This window comes from Vulpes vulpes, chromosome 8, assembly GCF_048418805.1.
Source record: "Vulpes vulpes isolate BD-2025 chromosome 8, VulVul3, whole genome shotgun sequence".
Lineage (NCBI taxonomy): Eukaryota > Metazoa > Chordata > Mammalia > Carnivora > Canidae > Vulpes > Vulpes vulpes.
In genome coordinates, this window is record NC_132787.1 from 52881736 (window position 1) to 52908856 (window position 27121).

The 27121-nt window shown below is 40.9% G+C and overlaps 1 protein-coding gene across 5 annotated transcripts in view; it reads right to left on the reverse strand.

The window, feature by feature from the left end:
• Nucleotides 1-1427: 1427 nt before the first annotated feature.
• The window catches only part of LOC140599962 (NBPF family member NBPF6-like protein), a 35816-nt gene continuing 10122 nt past the window's right edge, over nt 1428-27121 (reverse strand). The window contains exons 2-8 of one of the 5 annotated variants that reach the window (XM_072766680.1): nt 23062-23274; nt 20825-20924; nt 18764-18999; nt 15402-15453; nt 14550-14710; nt 11629-11748; nt 1428-2510 (exon numbers count right to left, since the gene is read on the reverse strand). In XM_072766680.1, the coding sequence (XP_072622781.1) occupies nt 2497-2510; nt 11629-11748; nt 14550-14710; nt 15402-15453; nt 18764-18999; nt 20825-20924; nt 23062-23239 (861 nt within the window). In that variant the 5' untranslated portion in view covers nt 23240-23274 and the 3' untranslated portion in view covers nt 1428-2496. Of the gene's footprint in view, nt 2511-4048; nt 5063-6929; nt 8207-8670; nt 9472-11628; nt 11749-14549; nt 14711-15401; nt 15454-18763; nt 19000-20824; nt 20925-23061; nt 23275-27121 lie in introns of those variants that run through there. The other 4 variants (XM_072766682.1, XM_072766678.1, XM_072766677.1 and 1 more) reach the window with 4 other exon arrangements.

Genomic DNA, 27121 nt, shown 5'->3' on the forward strand with positions numbered 1-27121 from the left:
TTGGGAGAGACACCTAGAAGTCAGCTACCTACCCTGGACATGTCCATGAGGGACCCCAAAAGAGTGCTGACCAGAAAGAAAGGCAGTGAATCCCTCCTATTATTAGCTAAGACTTCGCTCAAAGAGAAGGGAAGAAATCCTATGAGTTTTCAGGATCTAAAGTTACCAAAAGTCAACCTCATCAGGATCCCTGTTGGCTCATGGCTGGTGCAAATGAGTTGAGTCTCTTTGCCAAAGTAAAGCAAACAGACGTTGGCCAGACTATAGTGAGTGGACAATCTCCAATCTTGCCCTGAACTTCCTTCGCTGGTATTTCTGTGGATTCCAAGGCTGCAACTGAGTATTTTTCATCTGCCCTTGTTCAAAGAAGAAAGGAAGTGTTGACTAGCTCAGAGGAGCATGGGACTCCTGATCTCTGGGTTATGAATTCAAGCCTCATGTTATGTGTAAAGATTATTTAAACTTCTCAAAAAATAAGGAATCAGGTATGAAGGGAATAGGAAAACTGCTACATTAGGGAAAGCTATCTTTGAGACAGTCACTACCTCTCTCCTTAATTTTAATTGCACTTTCCCAGGTAGATCTCCAGTGTGAGCCCATTTTACCCTCAGTGCACAGCTGACAGGGCCATGTATGTGGTTATGAGATTCACAGATGAATATCTTAAGTATAACTTTTTAAAAATACACATTCCAGGGGTGCCTGGTTAGCCCAGTCAGTAGATCGTGCCACTCTTGATCTCAGGGTCGTGAGCTCAAGCTCACATTGGGCATAGAGCTTACTTTTAAAAAAATAAAGTAAAAATAAACATTCCAAAGAACATATAATACATCAAGCTCAACTTTGCCACATTTACAAAGATGGAAAAGAATTATATATTAGCAAATAAACAATGTCATAAAAGGGACTTTAAATGTCGGTTTTTCTAAGTAGGCTCCACACCTGATGTGGGACTTGAACTCACAACCCTAAAATCAGGAGTTACACACTCTACCAGGTGAGCCAGCCAGGCACCCTGAATGTCTGTTGTTTCCACTGAAGTTTTTTTCCCCTAGTTACGTCCATCCAATCTCTTCCCTTTCTCAAACTGACATTTACTGCCAAATCCTAATATTAATATTCTGTTTCCAGACTATTCTTCCCCTTCTGTATCTTTGCCTCTCTCCCATCTTCTTTCATAATCTTCAGTTTGCAACATAGATCTTATAATCTGGTTAGCAAATTAGGGATCCTATATAGGACTCTATTTTCTGGGGCACCTAGGTGGCTCAGTTGGGCATCTGCCTTCAGCTTGGGTCATGATCTTGGAGTCTCTGCTTATCGGGGAGTCTGCTTCTCTCTGTGCTCCTCACCCAGCTGATGCTCCCAATAAATAATTTTTTTTAAAGGCTCTATTTTCCTAGAAAGAAAAATTATAAATAACACAAGGCTTTATAAGGTTTTATTTCACAGTTAGAAATAAGTAAAGGAAACACACCTAAGATCAAAGACTAGAAAAGTGATCTAAATTTTTTTTGTTCAGGAAAAATCCAGATTCTGCTGAGTGTCACAGCAGACATTTTGCCTGTTCCTCAGCCTGCAGATAATAGATCTACTTTTCCTAGAGAATACAACAGAGAATCTTTGACCACAGGGGTCAACCAATACATAAGTAAGCATGTGTCCTACAATGAAATGAGATGAAAATGACAGCACATCTTAATCTGTTACATAGAGTTTTACATTTTTCAAAATTGAGCTGTTGAAAAAGAAGGCCAGAAGTAGAGGACTTGCACTACTTGATTTAAGACTTTTTGGGGTGCCTGGGTGACTCAGTCCATTGAGCATCCAACTCTTAGTTTCCACTCAGGTCATATCTCAGGATCATGGGATGGAACCCCCCAGACCTGCCCTGCAGCAGTAGGTTCCATGCTCAGTGGAGAGTCGGCTTGAGGTTCCTTTCCTCTCTCTCTCTTCTTCCCCCCACCCTCTCCCTCTCTAGAACAAATCTTTTTTTAAAAAAGACTACTTATTATAAGCTATGACAGGCAAGGCAATGTGCTAGTGGCAGCAGGATACATACACTAATAGGCTGAATTGAGAGCCCTGAAATTGACATCTATTTGGTCAACTGGTTTTCAGTAAAATGCAGTTCAATGAGGGAAGGAAATAGATCCAATAAATGGTGCTGGAAGTAATAGTATCCCTATTGATGGGGAATGGAGATAAACCCATGTAGACCTATGGCTAGAGGAGTTTGGATTTTATTTAAAATGCACTAAGCTCATCCTCATTTCTCCTAAAAAGTCCCCACTATTTTAAATATCTCAACCAGAAAAATAGCTATGATGGCACTATTCCATCAATGGAAACTATAGACAGGTCTCCTCGAGAGGAAGCATTTTGGAGTAGTCTCTGCACATGCTCAGACATGAGGCATGTCCAAGTCCCAAATGCTTGGCTCTGGAAGTGCTTACTGTGGGTTTTCCTTCCCTTCTGACCACATCTGCTGGTGAGTCAGCAGTAAATCTCTGCAGGCAAAACATGGTCACAGTCAGTGCTGGGATTAAAAGCAAACCAAAAGACTAGTCACAGATGCCAGACCTAGTTTTGGATTGGAGCTGAGGCTACTGCTGCCACAACACAGAGTTTGCTGTGCAGATGCTGCATTTCCTTTAGTATTTTCAATGTAAAAGTATTCACAATATTTTGTTGCTTTGTTCTTGAACAGCTTGCTTGTTGACAGGATGCAACAGGAAACACAAATACCAACATTTTTGAAAAATGTTGAACAGAAGGTAGGATACTGAACAAGATAACTAGCCTGTCCTCTTCAAAAATGGAATGCCATCAGAAACAACAAAAACAAAGATATCAGAATAGAGTTCCAGGTAATAAGGACTGAAGTGTAAGTTAATTAGAGTCAGGTAGGGGGGCCCCTGGGTGGCTCAGTGGTTGAGTGTCTGCCTTCAGCTCAGATCATGATCCTGGGGTCCTGGGATCCTGGGATTGTGTCCCACATCAGGCTCCCTGCAGTGAACCTGCTTCTCCCTCTGTGTTTCTGCCTATCTGTGTCTCTCATGAATAAATAAATAAAATCTTTTAAAAATATATAAAAATATATAAAAATTAAAAATAACAATTAGAGCCTGGGAAAATATCAGTACCATAACATACACTCTTTTTTTTCCTAAGATTTTATTTATTTATTCATGAGAGACACACAGAGAGAGAGAGGCAGAGACACAGGCAGAGGGAGAAGCAAGCTCCATGCAGGGAGCCTGACGTGGGATTCAATCCCTGGTCTCCAGAATCATGCCCTGGGCTGAAGGCAGGCACTAAACCGCTAAGCCACCCAGGGATCCCCCATAACATACACTTTTTTTTTCATAACATACACTCTTAATCCTTAATCTCTCTCATATATGTATGATACAGCCACAGATATTAAATGCATCTATATCTATATACATATATATAGATAAGACATTTTCTAAACAATGGGAAAAGTTATAAATGCAGCATATATTAGATATAGTTCTTAAATTTGATAATTGAATTGTATTATGGTTATACAGAATAATGACCTTAATATCAGGAAATATATTCTGAAGTATTTAGCAGTGAAGTGGCCTTGCATTTACCAAACCAATGGGAATGCAGGTTTGGGTCTATGTAGACAGAGAAAAGGAACAAGCAAACATTGTTGAATTCAGATGAACAGAATAGAGTGATAATTGTATTCTTCCAATTTTTCTGTAGGTTTGAAATGTTTCAAAGTAAATTATTTTGAGGGAAATTGATTGTAAAATATGGGAGACTGAATGGCTGAGTCCTGAACTAAAAATGTCCCTCTATGGGTCTCCCCCTTGCTGGAGGGTATGACAGTTCTCAATACTACCTTCCAGTACAAGAAAATGTAAGTCACTAGTTTGCTGTGACTAGTGACTCATCTAAAGAATCCTTTCCTGCCATCCAGGATTTGTCTTAATCAGCTTTACAGCCTGGAAATCTGGTAATTTTGAGGCTACTTTATATGTTTCATATCTCCAGAATAAGATTTTATATATATATATATATATTTAATTGCAAAAGACTAATCAATGGATACTTATTTTCAGAAATAAACTAACTGCAGAAAAAAAAATCCAAATGAGAGTGATCTGAAACCTGCCAGTTCCTATAGATATACTACTTCTCCCTGTGTATTCTAGAGACCTCTGAGATGTAACTTTTGCTAGACCTGTACAGGAAGTACAAGAGTGAACAAAAACTCTCAGGATTCTATCATTATTTCTTTGGGTCCTCCACAGGTAGACATGTATAAGACTGCTGCTCTGCTTACAGATGCCTGTGAAGGCAGAATTTTTGCCTGACTTATCTCAGTTCCCACAGTGTGAGACACAATGTAGTTTTGGTATCTGATACCTGGTGCTCAATAACATTTAATTTTGGAATGAAGTGATGCACCCAGACTTGGTTGCTGTCACTCTGGGATATAAATACAGTGGACATATTGTTTGAGTTTCCTGCTGTTAGCTGAAGAACAAAAATTTTGTAATTTTGATTTGTCAAAAAAAAAAAAAAACAGGCAACAGAATGTTATAAAATAAACTCTATTATCTGAGATTTCTAAACTTTTATCCTTCAGTGAAAATGAACACATGCTGAAGAGCTGATGAATAGTCTGCAACGACGACATTCAACATTTGGACTTATTCTTGATCTAAGTCCTTAACATTTTCTTCCAGCTGCTGTTGACTCCAGTTATCCATAGGATGAGGGTAGGGAGAGGAAAGGTTAGGCATCTCAAGATCATCTGTGAATCTAGGTGTTGATGTCTCTTATATAGTTATCAAATTTGCAGACTGAAAGGGCTATTATTTCTGCAATCAAGCTATCCCTTTGGAGTAAAAATCTAGAGTGGCTATGAAATCTGAGTCTTAGAGACTCAGCCCTCTTGCTTTCAGATTTAGGACTTTCTCTGTTTTGTTGTTTTAGTTTTTCTCATCAATGGGGGAACTGTTTGTGACTAAGCTTTGTTGAAATAAGAACTTTTCATATTTCCACTATTAGTTCTTACCTGAAACAGAAGAAGGGGAGAAAAAAACTAAATTAAATGAGAATCTTCCACAGATTCTACTGATACCTGAGGCTGAAGTGACAGCTAAGGAAGAAAAGAGGCCAAGTGTACCCTGAAAAGTGGATAAGCCATGGTGGTAAACTACAGTGTGGAAAGTTATATGAGCAGATTAAGGTAAGAAAAATTAAGGGCCCTCACACCTCCCTTGTTTCAAACATGCACATTCAGAAACAGTCTGTTCTAGAAATGAGAGGATATTTTGCATGGAAATCTTGCTCCTAAATACATGCCGTTTTTTGTTTTTTGTTTTTTATAGGAAGGTGGTGCCAAGGGAAGAGTCCTAGAATGTGAAAAACAGCAGAGTCCTTAGATACTATCTGTAATATTGTGGTTTAAAATAAGAAATGTAAATTTGGTCTTTGTTCCAGCTTCTGGCAGAACTCCTAAAATGCTTATAATTACTCTTTTGTTATGTTAATGAGATGAATTTTGCAAAGTGCTGGAGGGCTGGAAGGTGATTCCCCAGGGAACCAACCATGATTTGGAAGACTGAAACTTTTACTTTTTTAAAAAAAGGTTTTATTTATTCATTCATGAGAATACATAGAGAGGAGAGGCAGAGGGAGAAGCAGGCTCTATGCAGGGAGCCCGACGTGGGAATCTATTTCAGGTCTCCAGGATCACGCCCTGGGCTGAAGGCAATGCTAAACCGCTGAGCCACCCAGGCTGCCCTGAAATTTTTACTCTTATCCTCCTGACCTCTGAGGATGAGAGAGGGCTGAAGTTGATTTCAGCCGTCAGCTGCCAATGATTTATTCAATCATGCCTATGTAATGCAGCCTCCATTAAAAACCCAAAAGAGGGATGCCTCGGTGGCTCAGCAGTTAAGCATCTGCCTTCGGCTCAGGGCATGATCCTGGAGTCCTGGGATCAAGTTCCACATCGGGCTCCCTACATGGAGCCTGCCTCTCTATGTGTGTGTCTCTTGTGAATAAATAAATTAAATCTTAAAAAAAAATAAAACTAAAATTAAAAAAAAAAAAAAAAAAAGGGATCCCTGGGTGGCGCAGCGGTTTGGTGCCTGCCTCTGGCCCAGGGCGCGATCCTGGAGACCCGGGATCGAATCCCACGTCGGGCTCCCGGTGCATGGAGCCTGCTTCTCCCTCTGCCTATGTCTCTGCCTCTCTCTCTTTCTCTCTCTGTGACTATCATAAATAAATAAATATTAAAAAATTAAAAAAAAAAAAAATAAATAAAACTAAAAGGATGGGGGCCTCAGTGAGCTTCTGGGTTGGTGAACACACAGGTGCTGGAAGAGTGGAGCTCCCAGAAAGGACATGGAAATTCTGCACCCTTTCCCCATGACCTGCCCTATACACCTCCTCCTTCTGGCTGTTCCTGAGTTATATCCTTTTGAAATTAACCAGTAGAGCTCCTGGGTGGCTCAGTCCATTAAGCATCTGCCTTCAGCTCAGGTCATGATCGATCCTAGGGTCCTGGGATTGAGCCCCACATCGGGCTCCATGCTCATCGGAATCTGCTTCTCCTTCTCCTTCTGCCCCTCCCACTCTGGTCATGCTCTCTCTAATAAAATATTTTTTTATTTTTTTATTTTTTTATTTTTATTTTTTTATGATAGTCACAGAGAGAGAGAGAGGCAGAGACACAGGTGGAGGGAGAAGCAGGCTCCATGCACCGGGAGCCTGATGTGGGATTCGATCCCGGGTCTCCAGGATCGCGCCCTGGGCCAAAGGCAGGCGCCAAACCGCTGCGCCACCCAGGGATCCCCATAAAATATTTTTTTAAAGATTTTTAAAATTTATTTATTCATAGAGACACAGAGAGAGAGAGAGTCAGAGACATAGGCAGAGGAAGAAGCAGGCTCCATGCAGAGCCCGACGTGGGACTCCATCCAGGGTATCCAAGATCACACCCTGGGCTGCAGGCAGCGCTAAACCACTGCGCCACCAGGGCTGCCCTCTCTAATAAAATCTTTAAAAAATTAAATTAAAATGGGATGCTTGGGTGGCTCAGCGGTTCAGCGTCTGCCGTTGGCACAGGACATGATCCTGGTGTCCCAGGATCAAGCCGCACATTGGGTTCCCTGAATGGAGCCTGCTTCTCCCTCTGCCTGTGTCTCTGCCTCTCTGTGTGTGTGTCTCTTATGAATAAATGAAATCTTTAAAAAAAATTAATTAATTAACCAGTAATCAGGGCTTCTGGTAGGCTCAGTCAGTGGAATATGCGACTCTTGATCTTGGGGTCATGAGTTCCAGCCCCACCTGGGGTGCACAGATTACATACATACATAGAAAAAAATAAACCTATAATCTAGTAAGTAAAATGTTTCTGAGTTCTGTGAGCCACTCTAACAAGCTAATCAAACCCTAGGAGGAGGAGGTTCTCAGGAAACTGATTCAGCCAGATGTAAAGGTGAAAACTTGGATTTTCTACTAGAATGTGAAGTGGGGGCCAGGGTGGAAGCAGTCTCACAGGACTGAACTATTAAGCTTTGGAATCTGATGCTATCTTCTACAAGGTAAACCTAGTAGGTAATGTCAGAATTGAGTTCAATCGTAGGACACCCAGGTGGTGTCCCCAAAATTTATTTTTCCAAATTTTTTCTGTTGGTGTGGGAAGCACCCATTCTATATTAGAATTGGTACAGGAATCTATTTACCATCCAAATACAGTTCCACTTTTGCCATGAGGAAAGAGTGGTATAGAGAGGCTAAGTATTAACTAAAGCCACAAGACCTATAAATGAAAAATTTGAAACTAAAATCCATACCTTGAGCCCTTTCACTACATCTCAAAGTTTAAGAAAAGAGAGAGAGGAAAGGCTCCAATCTAGAGGAAGCCAACAGACTCTACAGTTTATTAGGTACTGCAGCTGGGACAGGAATAAAACATTATAGAAAGTCTCTTAAGTATTCTTCTTAAGAGATTAGAGAGAAAGAAAGGAATCATCAGAAAGAGAAAAGGGTGGGATCCCTGGGTGGCGCAGTGGTTTGGCGCTTGCCTTTGGCCCGGGGCGCGATCCTGGAGACCCGGGATCGAATCCCACATCAGGCTCCCGGTGCATGGAGCCTGCTTCTCCCTCTGCCTGTGTCTCTGCCTCTCTCTCGTTCTCTCTCTGTGTGCCTATCATAAATAAATAAAATTTAAAAGAGAAAAGGGAATATGAATAAAGGACAAAGTTAAACCTTGGACTGATCTATTTACACCCTGTAGAGACCATTATCCTGTAACGTTAATTCTACAGCAGGTTGTTAGAGGAGGCAATTAGGTTCTGACGGGGTACCTGGAGGTCAACAATGAGGAAGTCACTGGCAGCTACTGGGAAGATTAGAGGCCTGTCCTGGCAGGGCTCCACAAGAAGCCAGATCAAACCTGACCAACCAGGATGGCAGATACCATCCATCCCAGGAAACCCCTGCAAATTAGGAAGAAAAAGCCAAAAACTCTGCTTCCCGCCCCAGGTAATAAATATTCCACCCCCTAAGTTAACAACTGTGAATAGAAGAAACCCAACCTGAGTTGGTCTGGTCTGCCTGAGTTTCTGCCTCTCTCTCTGTGTGTTCTCTCATGAATAAATAAATAAAATCTTTTTTTTTTAAATAAAATCTTTTTTTATTTGTTCCTTAAAGTTTTAGGTTTTTGGGTTGTTTTTTTTTTTTTTTCTGCTATCAATTCTCTTTATGACAGTAAGATCTAGAAGCTTTTGAAGGTATCATATATTTGGTGTAAAGATTATTTTAAAGTTAAAATATCTAAAATCTTATCTGAATTTCATTTATCTGACTAGAGCAGAACATCCCCAAAATACAGCTGCCACTTGAACCTCCCCCCACTCCAAGGGAGTTTCCTGAGAATTCAGCTGCATAGACACAGACCAATAGCATCAAAAAGTCCAAGAGAATTTTCCATACTTTTCCACTGAAACCCTAAAACCCTTTAAGTTGCTTTACAAACTTTTACCTCTGAGTATTCTGGGAGTTCTTCATTACTATGCAACTCCCACATGCATATGTAAATGAACCTTGTCTTTTCTCTTATCTAATGCTAGTTAATTCAAAAGTCCTGGATCATTCAAACCTAAGTGGGTAGAGGAAAAATTTTGCTCCCAATACTCCTTTAGAATTTTGCTTAATCAAAAGCAAAATTTTTCAAATTGCAATTGGGAACCACTAATAGGTTGTAAAATCAATAGACTAGACTGTTTACTACAGGTTTTACTTAAAGAATCAGGAAGGAGGGGATCCCTGGGTGGCGCAGCGGTTTGGCGCCTGCCTTTGGCCCAGGGCGCGATCCTGGAGACCCGAGATCGAATCCCACGTCGGGCTCCCGGTGCATGGAGCCTGCTTCTCCCTCTGCCTGTGTCTCTGCCTCTCTCTATCTCTCTGTGACTATCATAAAAAAAAAAAAAAAAAAAAAATCAGGAAGGAAAACAGACACATTACACATAATAAGGTCTTTTGTTTGTTTTAAACATAATATTGGGTTAATAAAGATTTGTGTTTTTTACTGTGTCTTGTGGTCAAAAAAATCTGTAAAACTGCTCCAGAGAGAATATAGATCTAATCCATCTACCCCTTCTTTTCTCTTTTTTCATGCTATACAAACATGATAGTTGAGAGAGGAATGCAAATCCCATCAATGGCTAGTGTTGGTCTTTCATAAGTAACTGTACATTTGGGATATTTCTGTATTGGTGACCTGAGATCTCAATAGGTTGTGGTCCTTCTCACATATTTCAGTTACCTAGTAACCTTTAAAAAATACCCCAAACACATGTGAAACCATTTTAATCAACCTCTAGCTGTGATATCTAGGCATTTGTGTCAGGCAAAACCTTACCAGGTTCTTATAATGACAGCATGATTTAAAGCTACTTAGGAGGCCTGCCCTATTTCCCATGGTTCTCTTTTTTTCTCTCTAACTCTTCCACCATGGGCTTCTTTTCATTGGGCCTAAAGATTTTAACCTTCCTTTTTATGATCTGAGATGAATCTCTCTTTCTTAATTGGATTGCCAAGGCAAGAATCTCCTTCTGTTTATCTACCTGGGTCTTTACAAAGTTCACCTCTAGATTCCTCTTCCCAAAGCTAATTCACCACAAAGTCTTCCTCAAGTCAAGTAGCTGGGCTTCCTTATGCTTGTACTTGTCAATCATGGATAATGATTTACAGGTGGGATCACTGGGTGCTGTGGGATTAACATAAACTTCCAGGTCCTTCCATTTTTCTGAGCCACAAGGCAACTGGTTCTTGTAATCTGAGAATAGTCCTATTCAGAAGAGGCCTTAGAAACAAAAGCAACATAGGTACAAGAAAGTAGGAGAAGTGCCTGGGTGGCTTAGCCACTTAAGCGTTTGCCTTTGGCTCAGGTGATGATCTTGGGGTCCTGGAATCAAGCCCCACATCAGGCTCCCTGCTCGGTGGGGAGTCTGCTTCTCCCTCTCCCAGTCCTCCTCCTCCACTCCTGCTCTCTCTCTCTCAAATAAATAAAATCTTAAAAAATAAAAAATAAAAAGGTAAAAAGCAATCTTAGGTGACCTTTCTTTTTTTTTTAAATTTTTATTTATTTATGATAGTCACAGAGAGATAGAGAGAGGCAGAGACACAGGCAGAGGGAGAAGCAGGCTCCATGCACCAGGAGCCCGACGTGGGATTCGATCCCAGGTCTGCAGGATCGTGCCCTGGGCCAAAGGCAGGCGCCAAACCGCTGCGCCACCCAGGGATCCCTTAGATGAGCTTTCTTAACTGGCACCTAACAGATCAGGCAGGGATGTCTATCGGGGTGGGCACTGCACACAGCAAAAGCTCAGTAAATACCGAGTCTGGTGTTTAAGGGATAGGCTGAAGATATTTTGGAGGTTTGTAAATATTTTTGCCAATCTGAAGGTAATTTGGTTTGGTTTGGCTTTTCTCAACATAAGAGTTGAGAATCAAAAGGTGACTGGAATATTATAGTTTGAGTGCAATAAATTTGTATTTTGCCAAGGATCAGTATAAGCTATACTTATTTCAATTTTTTAGTACTTTATTTTTTTAGTACTTTAGTACTTTATTTTATTTATGAAAATAAAATTTAATTGAATATTGGTGTTTTGCTCCTTTTAAGCTCATGGCACCTTTCTGGTGCCACATTTCCTCACATTTCCTCAAAGATTACTGACCTAGAATCTAAATTCTGCTTGCTTGTTCTTTTAGCATTATAAGACAGAGTTTATCTAATCTTGGCAAATTTTACTCAATTAAAATAATTGTTCTCTTACAATTTCCCATCTTTGAGGATTGTTCTTTTCTTCTTAGGCTTGCATTAGTGAGGTGTGATTTGTACCTAAATGATGGATTTCCCAGAGCTACTCATTCCTGGAGCCTAGAGTCTGGGGACGTATGGAAGGAGCACCTAGGAGATAGCCCACTCTAGATTGAGGATTATGAGTCATGAGGCTTTGAGTAGCTGTGGCCTCCCCATCATCTTTTGTTTTCGTAGCTGAGTATGGGAAGAGAAAAGAAGGCTCAGAGAATGACCTCCTCTTGTGGGTTTTGACCACTTACCTCTGGAAATACGATTCAGGTGAGCCAGAAGGCTCAGGCTCTGTTCCCTGATATCTCTGTTTTCATTATACAGCTGGGCAACAGACTCCAGGCTCTGCCTGTCAAGGTTTGTTGTGTGTCCTATTCCAGGAAATAATTACAGTTTAGGCAAGTTAAACAGATTTGCTTGAGATAATGCTTTCTGCAATTCCCTTTCCCTTTCTTAGCTCAGAAGAAAACCCTGGGGACTCACACGTTGGGACTTTAATATGATGGGCCGGAAACTTAATTTTCACAAGGCCCTTAACAAATGGAGCTCATTCATTTGTGTTATCACACCTAATGTCTGAAATGATGAAGGAGACTTTTCTCATGAAATAGCTGCTACTTTGGTGTGGAAAAAGAGGCCCAGTCACTGTTCTGGTCCAGCCCAAGACTGAGGAATGATGGGCACTGTGTGAGTACAATCCAGGAAGAGGATGTGGGAAGAAGATCCACAGTGTAGACAATGAAGAGTAACCAAGACATTAGGGAAGGAGATGAGGATGAGAATGGCAGCAACAGAGACCCTCACTCTGAATGACTACCACACGAGAGGAGAGGAGCAGCAGAAAGTATATAGCAGAGGAGCCAACAAGATGGGTTTGGAGATCAGACAACTCTAAGATGGAAGGATAGCTCAGCCTTGGGGCCAATCTCTATCTGAGCCTATTTACTCATCTAAAAAGCAGGAATATTTATCCATGCCCTCTTCTCCCTAGTTGAGTCATTTGTAAGAATAAGTGAAGTAAGGTATATCAAGTTCTTGAAATCTTTGAAGTCTTGCAACACACAAGTCCTTAGATACATACTGCCAGAAGCAGGCAGACTTAGGCCACCCCTACTGTTTCCTTGATCAGAAATGCTGAGATGATGTTCCAGCTTTTCTTGAAGGCAGTTAGTGATGAAAAGAATCCCTTCAGGTGCTGGTGCAGGTTCTGAATCTCATCTTCTGAAGCCATTCCACCAAGACAGGGAATGAGGTAGAAGATGGAGAATCCTTATCACTAATGGGGTGGCCAGGGGCCTCTCAGCAAGATCCCTGCCTTTTACCATTCTTCTGCCAACTTCCTCTTTCATCAGGGATAACAGAGAACTTCCTTTAAGAGCCCTTAAAGGTCCTGAAACAAAGTATGGTCCAGTGTTAAGCAAACTCCACAGGCCCACCTCTCAACAGAGGATATGGGAAGTATAAAGGAGGTTGACACAGGTGGAAAACTACCAAATAAGCCTTCTGAATAAGGTTTATCTGGTACTAGGAAAGATAAGGCCACCTTTTATGTAAGACTTCTGGGTACTAGTGAATGTCCCTACTAAATACCTCTCCCGCATGATTTATGACTGAACATCTTTTAATAGATGAAAAGACCTCCCTCTACATCTCAAGGTGAAATAGGAAATAGGAACAAGGAAGGCTTTGTAAGGGGACTGTCTGAGTAATAAAAGGCACCTACCATTGGCAAAAAGACAAAACCTGACATGGATTATATCACTATTTAAAAACTCAGTTAACACTGAGTGGATTAAGATAGTTTCATTCTCAGGGTGCATAGGTGGTTCAGTTGGTTGAGCACCTGACTCCTGAGTTTGGCTCAGGTCATGATCTCAGGGTTGTGAGACTGAGCCCCGTATTGGGTTCCATGCTCAGCACATAGTCTGCTTGTCCCTCTCCCTCCACTCCTTCCCCTGCTCTCTCTTATAATTTAAAAAAGAAGTCTCTTTCTCATGCCTACAGGAGGACAGAAGACATACAGTTCTCCAATAATCCTAACCATTAACCCCAAAGGAAAGTCAAACAGTCAAGGGAAAGGAGATGAAGGTTGAGGTTTTAATCTTAATCTACACATACACACACACACACACACACACACACCAGTGTCGCTGCTACACCTTGGGACTCTTACATACCTGGAGGAGCTACACTGGCTAGTTTGGGTTTTTTTAGGAGAGGGGCATGCTAGTGGAATGGCTATTAGATTGGGCCTTTTTTCTAGTTAATAGGCTAGTTGTTGGTTTAGATCAGATGACAGTGCTAAGACTAAATCCACAGCCATTTTTTTAAAAATGGTGTCACACAAAGAATGGGAACCCGGTCATTTATCTGAAGGTTGCCAAGAGCTGAGCCTTGTCTTTAGGGAAACCACCTGATATTCTGGTACTAACATGAAACTATGAGAAAGCAAGTCATCTGAGGGGAGATGAAGACTGGATATTGGAACCATGATTCTGCATCTCCAAAAATATAGGCAAGACTCTCAGTATTTTGGGATGCTTAGGTGGCTTAGTGGTTAAGCGCCTGCCTTTGGCTCAGGGCATGATCTTGGGGTCCCAGGATCAAGTCCCACATCAGGCTCCCTGCATGGGGCCTGCTTCTCTTTCTGCCTGTGTCTCTGCCTCTCTGTGTGTCTCATGAATAAATAAATAAAACCTTAAAAAAAATACTGTATTTCTCAGTTAGAAAAGCTTAAGGGACACTGTTCAGGAACTATAATTAGCAAGGACATTCCCTGAAAGCTATGATGCTTCATTTTAGACAAGGTCTATTAGATTCTATACACATGTTGAAGTGGTGGCAGAGAATCTGCCATGATCCCTTTAACTCTCAATCTGGTTTTTGCCTGGAGTCCATCAGTTTGTAAGTGCCAGTGGGAGCCAGAGTGACTGAGGTGAGGTAGACCAGGAGCAATGTATATTACCTGACTCACCAGGGACCTGTACCTGAAACTTGGTCCCAGGTCTGTGTTCAGCCTAATCCCTTTTTCAAGGTTAATCTTTGGGGCCTGCCTACAGAGATGATCTCGTTCAGCCTAGACAGAGGTACTAAGCATGTAGAAGTTACTGGAGTTTTATTCTCCATTCTTCCAGTGTTGGAGTTTTCTTTTCTTTATAACGGGAGTACTCACTGGTGACTTCCACAGCAGAGTTGGCTTCCTGCACATCAGACAGGAAGGCATTGCTGCTGGGAGCCTGGTGAGAGTCATGGCGACTGGAATGAGTCAAATACCGTTCATCTAGTGAGTCTTCCAGGACTTCATTCACTTCTTGCTGGAGCTCCCTGCTGAGCCTGGTGTGGTGATAGGAAGGGAGATAAGACAAGAGATTAAACTAAGGCAACCTGGAACCACAGCTTCACAGCTGGTCCCACCTGACACTTCTGGAAGAGTGCCAGAAACCCAAGAGGCCACTCAGATGAGAAAGCATAACAATCCACTTCTGACTGGGCTTAGTGTGCCTAGAGTTGGGTAGAAGGGAGCAGCCAGAGCTCAGTGTGCTGACTTCACCACAGGCAGATGGGGAAGTAGACTAAACTACTCTCAAATACACTCATGACATGCGCAGACCTAGGATAGTGGTTTGAAAATGCTGCAGACAACTTTTGTTTAATATAATATGAAATGGTCCATTGTATCCTGGCTTCTGAGACAATATTTTCCTTTGTTTTTGTTTTGTTTTTTACCATACGGATTTTTAGAATACAGAAACCAGGGCTCTCTGGCTAGTTTGCCTTTACGTCAGACTAACTCTAGCTAACTAAACTTGATGAATTACTAGGAAATGGTAACCAGTACAAGAACCAGAGAACAAACAACATTGTTTAAAAGGACATATCACTGTACGATGAATGAATGAAATAGGTACAATTGGCAGTTTCTGAGGGTTTTTTTCCTGGATCTGGGACTTTGGCCTCTCGGTCTCTTGCTTCAGGAGTCTTCTCTAGACTTCACCATTCCATTATCATTTCATCACTGAGTTACCTGGGTGCCAGTGGCTCCTGTCTATCTCCACCCTTCTTATCATTGTGATTTTCTGCGAACCAAAAAATAGAAACAGCTAGTCAGAAATTGAGCAGATCCCATTTCACATATTACAAATATGAGGGCCTATATGACCAGAAATGTAATACTCTACATGTTTGTTCAGAATGCTCTGAGAGAGGGCTTAGGTTGTGTCTTCAGAGAAGTAGCCTGGCAGGCTTTCCTGAGTAACACTGGACAGTGTGTTCCTAGTGTGGTGAATCATCACCATGACATCTGCTACATCTGACATCAAGGCAAAAAGTTTATTTTATTTTTTTTTAAGATTTTATTTCAAAAAGTTTAAAATGTCTTTTGTCCAGTGCATAGAATACTTGCTCAGCTACTTTCTGGACTTCTCCAGCTGTAACCTTCATTTTTGCCACACAGCTAACTGGTGGCTAGACCATGGTTGTGTGTCCTATTAAGCTCTCATAAAGAACTCACTGCAGTCTCTGAGGAGCAAAAACTTCAGGAGAAACTACCTAACTCTTCTAACCAAATGACTGGGAAAAGGCACCTATGCATGCCAAAGTGTATGGAGAGAATTTTCCCTCCTTTTTTTCCCCTCTTCTTTCCTGACCTCACCTAGAGACCAGCCCAGTTGCAGAACTGCATTTATTGTCAAGGCAGCTAACAGTGATCTAACCCACAGGAGAGAATCTAGCTCTCTGATCAAAAGAAACAGGATAAAAGGACCTCTTGCCTAAAAAGTGTGGAGTGCTCCCTTTTATTTTCTATTTCTCAATTTTCTTGCCTCCTTGCTCTTAAAGTTATGCAGAACTGCAACGTAATGTATGAAGAGGCATCTCTGAAAGAACTCAATTTTTCTGAACAGAGGAACTTGGAAAAGGGACTCCTGGAAACCTGAAAGTATGGAAGAAATACCAGAGAGAAAAGAGGCTGAAAAATGGTCTATGAGCTGATGACAAAAGCCCCAGGGTTCACCCCCAAACTGAGTATGTGTAGAATAGACCCAATGAATCATGACAAAGGATTAGAGAACTGAATTACCACACAAACCACCACCTACTCCAGACTAAACCAAGTAACATATTTGCTGGACAGACCCAAACAGCATATCACAAGCATTGAACACGACCTGACATTGGAACTACTGGTGAGACAGAACTTGGAGTTGAACCTAATGGGGCTGATTGTCCCAAAACTCAATTTCCAGAGGGTTTTAACAGGACCCACGGTCTTACAATATTCAAAATATCCAGAGTACACTACAGAAATATTCAACATAATAGAAACATATAATCATTTCAATAGATGAAATAAAAAGCATTTGATAGAATTCAATATCTAGTCAAAATAAAACTCTCAGAAAATAAGGAATAAAAAGGAACTTCCTCAAATCAGTTGGAAACATTTCTTGGTTGGACCATACCTATTCATGTTTGCATTAAGAGACATATTTTTCCCCCTGTTGTCAGCAGTCACTAACATAAAACAAAAAAAAAAATTCATTTGTTCATTCAAATATGAATAAATAAAACATAAAAAACCCAAAAGGGAACTTCCTCAACCTGATAAGGCACTACGATTGTTAATTAGAAAACTCAATATTATTTTAAGATTTATTTATTTGAGAGAGACTGTGTGAGGGAGGCGCAAGGAGAGAAAACCCATACAGGGCTCAATTCCACAACCCTGATCATGACCTGAGCCAAAATTTAGAGTCAGACACTCAAGTGACTGAGCCACCCAGGGGCCCCAGAAAACTCTGTATGATTAAGAATGTCAATTCTGCTCAAACTTTTCATAGATTCAAAGCAATGCCACTCAAAATTCTGGGAGATTTTGTTGCTGTTGCTTTTTTAAAAAAAAAAAAAACACATAATGACAAGCTAATTGTAAAATATATATGGTAAGGTGAAGGACCTTGTTTTCCAAAAGGAGTTCTTAGATACAACTACAAAAGCATGATCCATAGGTTGGACTTCATTAAAATTAAGAAATTCTGCTCTCTGAAAGACACTATTAAGAGAATGAAAAGATAAGCCATAAATGGGGAGAAAATATTTGCGAATTAAATATCCCATAAAGGACTTGTATCAAAAAATGTTAAGAACCCTCAAGACTTGATCATAAGAAAACAAACAACTCAATTTTAAAATGACAAAGTGTGGGACCCCTGGGTGGCTCAGTGGTTGAGTGTCTGCCTTCAGCTCAGGGCATGATCCCAAGGCCCGAAGTCAAGTCCGGCATTGGGCTTCTTGTGGGGAGCCTGTTTCTCCCTCTGGTTGTGTCTCTGCCTCTCTCTCTCTCTCTCTGTCTCTCTGTGTGTGTGTGTGTGTGTCTCTCATGAATAAATACATAAAATCTTAAAATAAAATAAATAAAATAACAAAATGTTTGAACATTGGCTTTACCAAAGATACAAGGAGAGTCAACAGGCATATCAAAAGATCCTTAAAATCATTAGTCATCAGGGAAATGCAAATTAAAACCACAATGCCATATACCCCACACTTACTAAATTACTGAAACAATAAAAAGAAAAAGAAAAAGAACAACAACCTGAGAATATCAAAATATCAAAAGTTGATATTGGGGAACAACTGAAACTTTCACCACACTGTCAGTGGAAATTTGAAGTGGGATGGCCACATCGGAAAACAGTTTGGCAGTTTCTTCTAGGTTAAACATACACTTACCACATGACCCATCAATCCCACTCCTAGATGTTTACCCAAGCGAAGTGCAGTGAAAATGTATTTTCACACAAAAATCTGTATGTGAATCTTTATAGCTATTATTCATAATTGCCCCCAAATGGAAATAACTCAAATGCCCTTCAGTGGGTGAACAGATAAATAAAACTGATATATCTATATAATGGAATAGTACTCAACAGTTAAAAAAAGAAACCAACTACTGCTCATTTTGCAGATGGAAAATCTGTATGGACAGAAAACAGATTCAGGGACTGGAACTGGGGCAGGAGACAATAGTTGACTACAAAGAAGCACAAAAAACTTTTAGTGGTGATAGAACTGTTCCGTATCTTGATTATGGTGTTGTTTACATTACTGTATGCATTTCTCAAAGCGCACGGAACTGAGGGTACTGTGGACCATTTTTATGTAAATCAATAATCCTTAAAAGAAAGAGGAAATACCTGTGAGGGTTCACCTTGGGCCCAGGTGAGTGACTCTAGGTATTTCTACCTGATAGCATCACTATTAATAGGCTGAGAAAAAGCACAAAACAGCAGGACATCTGGCTTAAAAGTCACTCTTAGAGTCGCTGAAGCATGGAGACTTACTTATGTGAGGATCTAAAAGGTCTCCGTAGCATGCAAGCTAACTTACCAGTGGTGAGTATGCTGGCTAGGCTCTCTGCCAGCTGGTTTCCTTGGGCCAGTTGCTCACAGAATCTCTGCCCCTGGTAGGAAGCAATGTCAGTGCTCCTGAGGAGGCCCTCAAAAGACTTGACCGTGCTCTTTGTATGCTGAATAAAAAGGTAACAGACACCTTTCCCTTCCTGTATCCTCTGTCGTAAGTGGGTCAGTTCTTGGGCCTGAGCCTGAATTAGGGGATCATATTTCCTAAAGTAAAAAGAAAAGTAAAAGGTAACAGTGCATAGGTTACGGAAGTTTCAGCAGAGATATCTCATAGAATGCCCCTAAGGAATTTCCCAAGTTGAATTCTTACACAAGTTGTGGGACTTGCCTGTGGCAGAGGGAATGAGGAAACAGCATTGGGTTTGTTTCTTTGTTTTTCATTAACCTTACTTTGAAAAGATGCCCCTTCAGTTTCTCAGCTAAGCCCACATCCATTTCCATGGAATATATATCATCAAGCATTATGCAGAAAGTGACATGCACACACACACACAAACCTCATATAAAAGTATTCGATAGGTAGATGTGGTGATGACTCAAAGGATGAAAAAAAAATCCATGAAAGGGTCAAGAAGGACAGCATTCTTTGAAAAAGAATGAAAAAAAAAATAATAAGTAAGAAGACACTAAAGAGTAAATAAAGTTCCAAGTAACAACAATTACATCACTCTAAATGGGTTTTCACCATTTTCTAATGGTTATACAAATACTCTGCATGGATTCTAATCTAAAATGTGAGCTCTCTGAAGCTAGAGACAGTGCCACATACTACCCAACTTACAGTACCCAACAGAGTGTATAACACAGGTAGGCACTCAGTCAATACTTAGAACCACATAATCCTAAAGCTGGACAAGACATTTATAGTCATCTACCTCATCTGATGCCTGAATCTCCTCCCTGCTGTCCTACTAAGTGATACTCTACAGATTGTCTTTCAAACTCTATTCCACAGAGTTCCTATAAAGTGTCAGAGCTGGTAAAGGCATAGACTAAAGAGCAACAGAAGCTCCAGACCTGGGCTTCCTGCAAACAACTATCTCTGTTTTAGTAGGTTTATTTATTTATTTATTTATTTATTTATTTATTTATTTTTATTTATGATAGTCACAGAGAGAGAGAGAGAGAGGCAGAGACATAGGCAGAGCTAGAAGCAGGCTCCATGCACCGGGAGCCTGATGTGGGATTCAATCCCGGATCTCCAGGATCGCGCCCTGGGCCAAAGGCAAGCGCCGAACCACTGTGCCACCCAGGGATCCCCTGTTTTAGTAGGTTTAATGAGTTTCTCAGATTTCATTTCAACAGAGTTAAAAGATATCTTGAATGCCACAATCCACCCTATATTTGAAACCCTTCTGAGGATAAACAATGCTGGTCCTCAGCACATTAATAATCTATTTTCTAGACAACAGCTGCTTGATTATCTATCTACCTAATAGCCCTACCAGTTAGTACTTCATATAGTATGATACTTAGAAAAAAAAATCAAAGTTGAGAAGGAAAAACATTTTTATCATGAAAAGGCACTTTGGAAAGCTTGGAAAATATCTCTTGTGGTAGAAAATGCTATTCCATTAATGACAACCACCATACCTATAAAAAAAAATAAAAGCATAATAATTACAGAAAATATTTGTTGAGATGACCTCCATATGTGTCAGAGATGGTTCTAACTTATAATCATGCATTTAATCTTCATAACCTTCTGAAGGTTATGATCCTGTTCATATTTTCATTTTACAGATGAAATAGCTGAGGTAACTGAGATGTAGGAAAGTTAAGGAAATTTGCCCAAAGTCACACAGCTGGAAGCCACATTGTTAGTATTCTATCTCAGGCATCTGTCTCCATTTTATTCATATGCTATTTAAGGAAGGACCCCAGAGACTTAATTACTCTACCAACTCACTCCCATAACCCCGCAGTTGTCTTTATCTAGTTCTGTGCCTACCATGTACTTTTCTGTCTCTGTCCTTGGCTACCCCACTTCAAAATAGTAATTCACACTTTCCCACAGGTACCTCCTTACCCAAGTCTTGCAGATGGTTTTATCTTCTCTGCCAGCTCCCTGCCAAACTGCACTTCCTCCTCCAGCACGGAGTCAATGAAGGCTTTGTACTCTTCACTCTCTGAGAAAATAGACACACTTGCCTCAGTGGAAAGCTGGACATGCTGCTATAGTCACTGCCTTCAATGGAGGAGGCAAGGTCCATCCCAAGTACAAATATAACTCCATTACCAAGCTCCATGCTCCAATATCCACATCTCATTCCTCAATCTCCTCCAATTTATTATCAAATTCCTCAACATGGCATTTGAGATATGAGGATAGAGAAGTTCATGGGCAGGTAACTTACTGAAGATTATTAAACTAGAAGGAAACAAGTCAGAATTCACATTGAGGTCTGGCTCCAAATCTTGGGCCACTTTACTAAGCCTCGTAGGCTCTTAGGTAAACCATTAACCTTGGACATGAAGTAGTGATTTCTTGTGTGTTGAGGGAAGGCTCCAAAGATTTTTTTTTTTTAAGATTTTATTTATTTATTTGACAGAGAGTGAGGAAGTGAGACAGAGAGAGAGAGAGAGACCATGAGCAGGGGGAGGGGCAGAGGGAGAGGAAGAAGCCGACTTCCCTCTGAGCAGGAAGAGGTGGGGCTCAATCCAGGGACTTCAGGAAGATGACCTGAGCTAAAAGCAGCTGCTTAATCAACTGAGCCACCCAGGCACCCCAGACCTCCGAAGATTATAGGACTGATAGTCCTCCTATGTTGAGAGTTTCAATAATCCTCATATTTCAAAGATTTCAAAGTTTATCTGGATAGAACTGTATAATATGTATATGAAGGGGAAATATCTGAAAGACATGTTCAAATGCTACCAGGTGTTGTGTTAGATTAGAGGGAGAACTAATACATAGTGCTTCCATGGCACTGGTCTAGTAGATTTTTCAAGAATTATCATCATACTGTCATCACCACTAGTTAAAAAGGTAAATATTCTTATTACCATTAGAGATGAGGAAATTGAGGTATAAAGAGGATAACTTGGATTTTAACCCAGAAGTCTGACACAAGGATACATGCTGTTGATCACTGCACTATAATATCTTTACACTGAGATCTAGGATGATATCTTTTTTCTTCTTTAGCTTCAAAAAATTTGTCTTACAATTGTGGTTTTAATGAATGATGTAAAAAAAAAAAACACTTATATTTCCATACCCCAAAGCTCAACTTTTTTCTTTAATAAGTAGGCTTTTTAATTTTTCTCCATGTCTAGTAAGTTGGATAGCAAATTTTATCCCCCATTGATTTATTGAAATATAACTGTAGAAATTTGGAAGCAAACTCAACTTCAATATCAGCAAGAATCCTCCTAATATTCCTATCTCTCATGTGCCCTCACTTGCATCATGTTTCCTTCAGTCACTATAGCTTCCTGCGGGCCCCATTACCAACAGTTTTGGAATTGTCCAAGGATTTCCAAATGTGAGAACTGAGCATGGAGATGGAAGGGCCAGCTCCTACACTGACCCAGTCTGCTGGACTAAAGGCCTTGTCCACTTAGCCTCATTCTCATTTTGGCCACACATCTCAAAGCCCAGATCCTGGACTAGCTTGCTGTCTGCAAAGTTCATATTCAGGGAGAGATTGAAAAGGTGTTACAGAGTCTCTGACTTTCCTGGAAATACTTTCAATCTCACCAGCATGTGAGGAACAGCTTCTTAGAACTTGTGTGGGGAAAAACATCTTGCTCCAGGCATAAGGATTTCCCTCTGTGTCTGCTACTGATGTTCTGATCTCCAGATATCTGTGGTTCAGTTGGGAACAGATAGCTCTAAGCTCCTATAAGGCAGGAAGAGAATACTAGTACACTCCTAGTGCATCTAGTATAATGCTTTGCAAATGGGTACTTAGTAAAAGTTGGAATTGAATCCTGAGATTTAATTAAGCCAACAGTGATGCTATATGTTTCTAGAATCTGACACATGTTCCTGAGACAGAAAAGACAGCTTAGTGCCAGAACCAAGATTTTAGCTTCTGTGCTTCTCCACATCTCACTGTAAACTTTATCTCTTTGTGCCTCAGTGTTTCCATCTTTTGCAAACTGAGGGTAAAATACTCACTTCTACCTTCCTAGGAGTGTGGTCAGGATGAGATTTATTTTGATGAAGAGAGAAGAATAAAGTAGAGTGTTTAGTTTCTCTTAGGGAAGATAGGCAATCATTTATCATCACTATGGTGACTGTGAACCCATAGGGCTTACTGTATTTCTGCAGCTGGTTGGCCAAGATGTAAGCAGTAGCCCTGGATGTGAGGAATCTCTCTGTGAGGTCTCGGCAGTTCTGTTTGTTTTTTTCCAGCTGGGAGCACAAGTACTGATTGGTTTCCAGGCTGCTTATTTCTGTCCTTGGATCAGAGAAAGTGGTGAGCGATTCTGCCATGATGAAGCTTGTGGTGGTAGAAGTAGAGCCAGAACCTGGGGAGCAGAAACCCAAACAAATAATTAGAAACAAGTGAATAGATTATGGTGATGGTTGCACTGCCTGGTGAATTACTAAAAATCCTTGAACTGTACAACTCTAATAGTAAGTTTTATAGTTTGCAAATTATACCTTGCAGTGTCATTAGGTGGGAAAAAATGGACTTAAACAGGTCAAGAGTATACAGATGTAATTCATACTTACTTTGGGGCTAAACTTTGTAAGCATTCCACAGCTGTAACAATTCTTAACCACAAAAACAAGGCCAGAGCTCAGAGCCTAGGGCACTGCCTGCACTCAGGCTCTGTTAACAGTGCCAGACAGAGCATCCAGCCTGCCTGGTAACTGTTCAGAGTCACAATAACAGAACTAGAAAGTGGGGAGTGTCATGGAATCTTAGATGCCACTGCCTTCCAGTAGCTGAGGCCATGCTGATACACAAGGCCACCTGGTTTGTTGTGAAGGTCACCACTGACAGGACCACCCTCGAGCCCCAAGCAGCCACTCTCAGTATTTGTATGTCCATGTGCTGATACCACAAACTTATCTCTTTCTAAATTTAAACATATTTTCATTGTTTATTCCTGTAAGTGCATAGAAAACATGAAAGAATCAATAATTTTCCAAATTATTTCATTGTCTTAAAGACTGTTATGAAGTCACTTCACTTTTCCTTCATGAAAAATTTAAAACTTTTAGATAGTCTTGGTGTTCTTTTGTTCTCTAGGTTTATTCCATATTAGTCTAATACTATAAGAAAAAATTCTGAGTAGAATATTTAATGTGTAAATAACTATAAGGATTTCTATCTCATGTCTGAATTTTCTTCCTCCCATAGTCCAGGGTTATGTCCTGGGGAAGTATACTGACTTTTCAAAACACTTGAAGTTTGACTTCCCTACTTCCTAGCCCTGTCCTACCTGTGTGGGTTGCTTTGTGTTTTAATCTCTATATACATATTTTGAGATTGTCACTTATGAATTTTATTCTTGCTCCACAGGGTATCTTTCCCATTTGTCAAAGTCATGAAAGAGTTTTTGTATGTCTTTGAATGCATGTAGTGGCCACCCTGGGATGACTTATAAACTAATGCTATCCTTTATGCCCAGAGTAGTTTTTGTAGAACACTGACTGATAGTTTGTGTTGGCCCATGTATATTGACTTGCAGTTGTTTTCTCAGAACAAGGTAGAAATCAGGTCGTGGGTGGATGGTGGTTGGTTGTGATTCACAGCATTCCTGTGCAATGACTTCATGATGTAGAGGCTGAAGTTTTTGTTGGACCCTGGCTCACGGGTGCCAACGTGTCCCGGTGGACGCCCCAGAGACTCTGACCCCAGACAGGCAGATGCAATTAGCAAGAGGGTTTATTGAACGTTTGCGCAAACGGGCTCTCCGCCTCAGAGGTGGAGGAGAGCCCCGATTAGCAATTACAGGCATCTTTTAAAGGCAAAAAAACCGCTTAAAGGCAAAGAAACCGCGGGAGTAGCATAGCATCCAGGTTATTGATTTCTCAGAAGGTCAACATGAACCTGTTCAGGGACATTTCAGTCAGGGCGTTGGGGGGGGGGGGGGGGCGGGAAATGGTTTTCTTATCTCGGACAAACAGAATGTTTTTTGTTGCTTAAATTCCAGGAAGGCGCAGGGATGGGCTGCCCTCTGGATTAGGGCTGGTCCTACTCACGAGGGGGGGGGGGGGTGTCTTCAGTTTTGTTTTTTGTTTAATTTTTATTTATTTATGATAGTCACACACACAGAGAGAAAGAGAGGCAGAGAAACAGGCAGAGGGAGAAGCAGGCTCCATGAACCGGGAGCCCGACGTGCGACTCGATCCCAGGTCTCCAGGATCGTGCCCCGGGCCAAAGGCAGGCGCTAAACCGCTACGCCACCCACGGATCCCGAGGCTGAAGTTTTCAAGAGAGGCACAGTTAGGAGAGCAAGGCATCCCCTGACACCTCCTTACTTCCTACGGAGCCATTTCTCCCTCAGGTTTTGTGAGTCTGACACTAGAGAAACTTTTCTGGGGTATCTGTCTCTTCCCATTTTTCCAGGCTAGTGGCCCATACTTGTATGACAATGGCCACCTCCATATGTGTCACTGAACATACATGACAAAGTGAAAGATGACCTGACAACCTACCTACCCCACTTGCCAACTTGAACTGGACTATGTGATAGTATTGGCTTGTGAGATATCTCAAAATTTTATGATTTCAGTCCTTTTAAATGTATTGAGGCTTTTTTTATGGCTTAGTGTATGGTCGAATATTCTAAGTACAATTGAAAAAAATTGTATTACTCTGTTCTTTTTGGGTGGAGTGTTCTATAGATGTCTGTTATGTCATGTTGTTTAAGTCTTCAATCTCCTTATTGATCTTCTGCCTGGTTTTCTACCTACTATTCAGAGTGTGGTATTGAGGTATCCAACTATTATTGTTTTTTTTTTTTTTTAAGATTTTATTTATTTATTCATGAGAGACACAGAGAGGGAGAGAGAGAGGCAGAGACATAGTCAGAGGGAGAAGCAGGCTCCATGCAAGGAGCCCAATGTGGGACTTGATCCCAGATCCAGGGATCACACCCTGGGCCAAAGGTAGACACTCAACTGCTGAGCCACCCAGGCATCCCTCCAACTATTATTGTTGAATTGCCTATTTCTCTCTTTGATTCTGTCAGTTTTGGCTTCTAGTATTTTAGGACTATTAGATGCAAATGTTTTTATTAGTTTTATAACTTTCTCATGGTTTAACCTTTTTATCATTATAAAAGATCCTTCTTTATCTCTCATAAAATTTTTAAAAATTTATTTATTTTTCTGAGAGAGAGCACACACAAGCTGGGGGGAGGGGCAGAGGGAGAGAATCTCAAGCAGCAGACTCCCTGTTAAGAACAGAGCCTGATCCAAGGCTTGATCCCAAGACCCTGAGATCATGACCTGAACTGAAATCAAGAGTCAGACACTTAACCGATTGAGCTTCCAAGGTGCCCCTCTCATAACATTTTTTATGTTTTAAAGTCCCCTGTCTTTTTTGTCTGGTACTAGTATAGTCATTCCAATTTCCTTATGATTGCTATTTGCATAATTCTGGTATGTTATATGGCAAAAGGGATTTTGCAGATATAAATAAGTTGACCTTAAAATGGGGGAAATTATCTAGGTGAACTGACCTAATTACATGGACCCTATAAATTTGAGTCTAGAGGTCAGAGAGCCAAGAAGTCAGAGAGATTCAAAGCTTGTCAGGGATTCATTGAGGGAGAAACTCTTCATTGCTGGCTTTGAAGATGGAGGGAGCCATGGACAGAGAAACCAAGTCCTTGATCCTACAACTTCATAATTAGTGGTACCTAAAATCATAAGCTGATGATTTTTTAATGCATTTATAATATCTGCCATACAGATTCAGACAGACTCTCACTGCTTTTGTGCATCCTTCTCTTCTGTTTTATACTTGCATGTTACTATGTCTATCTAGATTTGGAGGCATAACTGCCAGTTATCATTCAGCCTTTTCTCTTTTTTTGCACGTTCTACATCTCTCTGGAGCCAAAGGCACCACTGAGGGAGGCTGAGTACAGGCAGCTGGTGTTACTGGAAGCCACAGGATTCTGATTCATCTAGACTCTGAATTTCACCCACCTGGAAGGTCCAAGCGCACTCCTCACATCTTCCTGTCTGCAATATGTGGTTACTGCATAAAATCCTTGCCCTTCCCTGGACCCATAACATCTTTACTATTATTGGGGTATCTGGCCTACCCCAGAGCTACTCCTTTTCCTGGAGGTTCAGTACCTCAACCCCACTGCATAGGAAGAAGCTACTTACTAGGTGACCAGCCCAAGG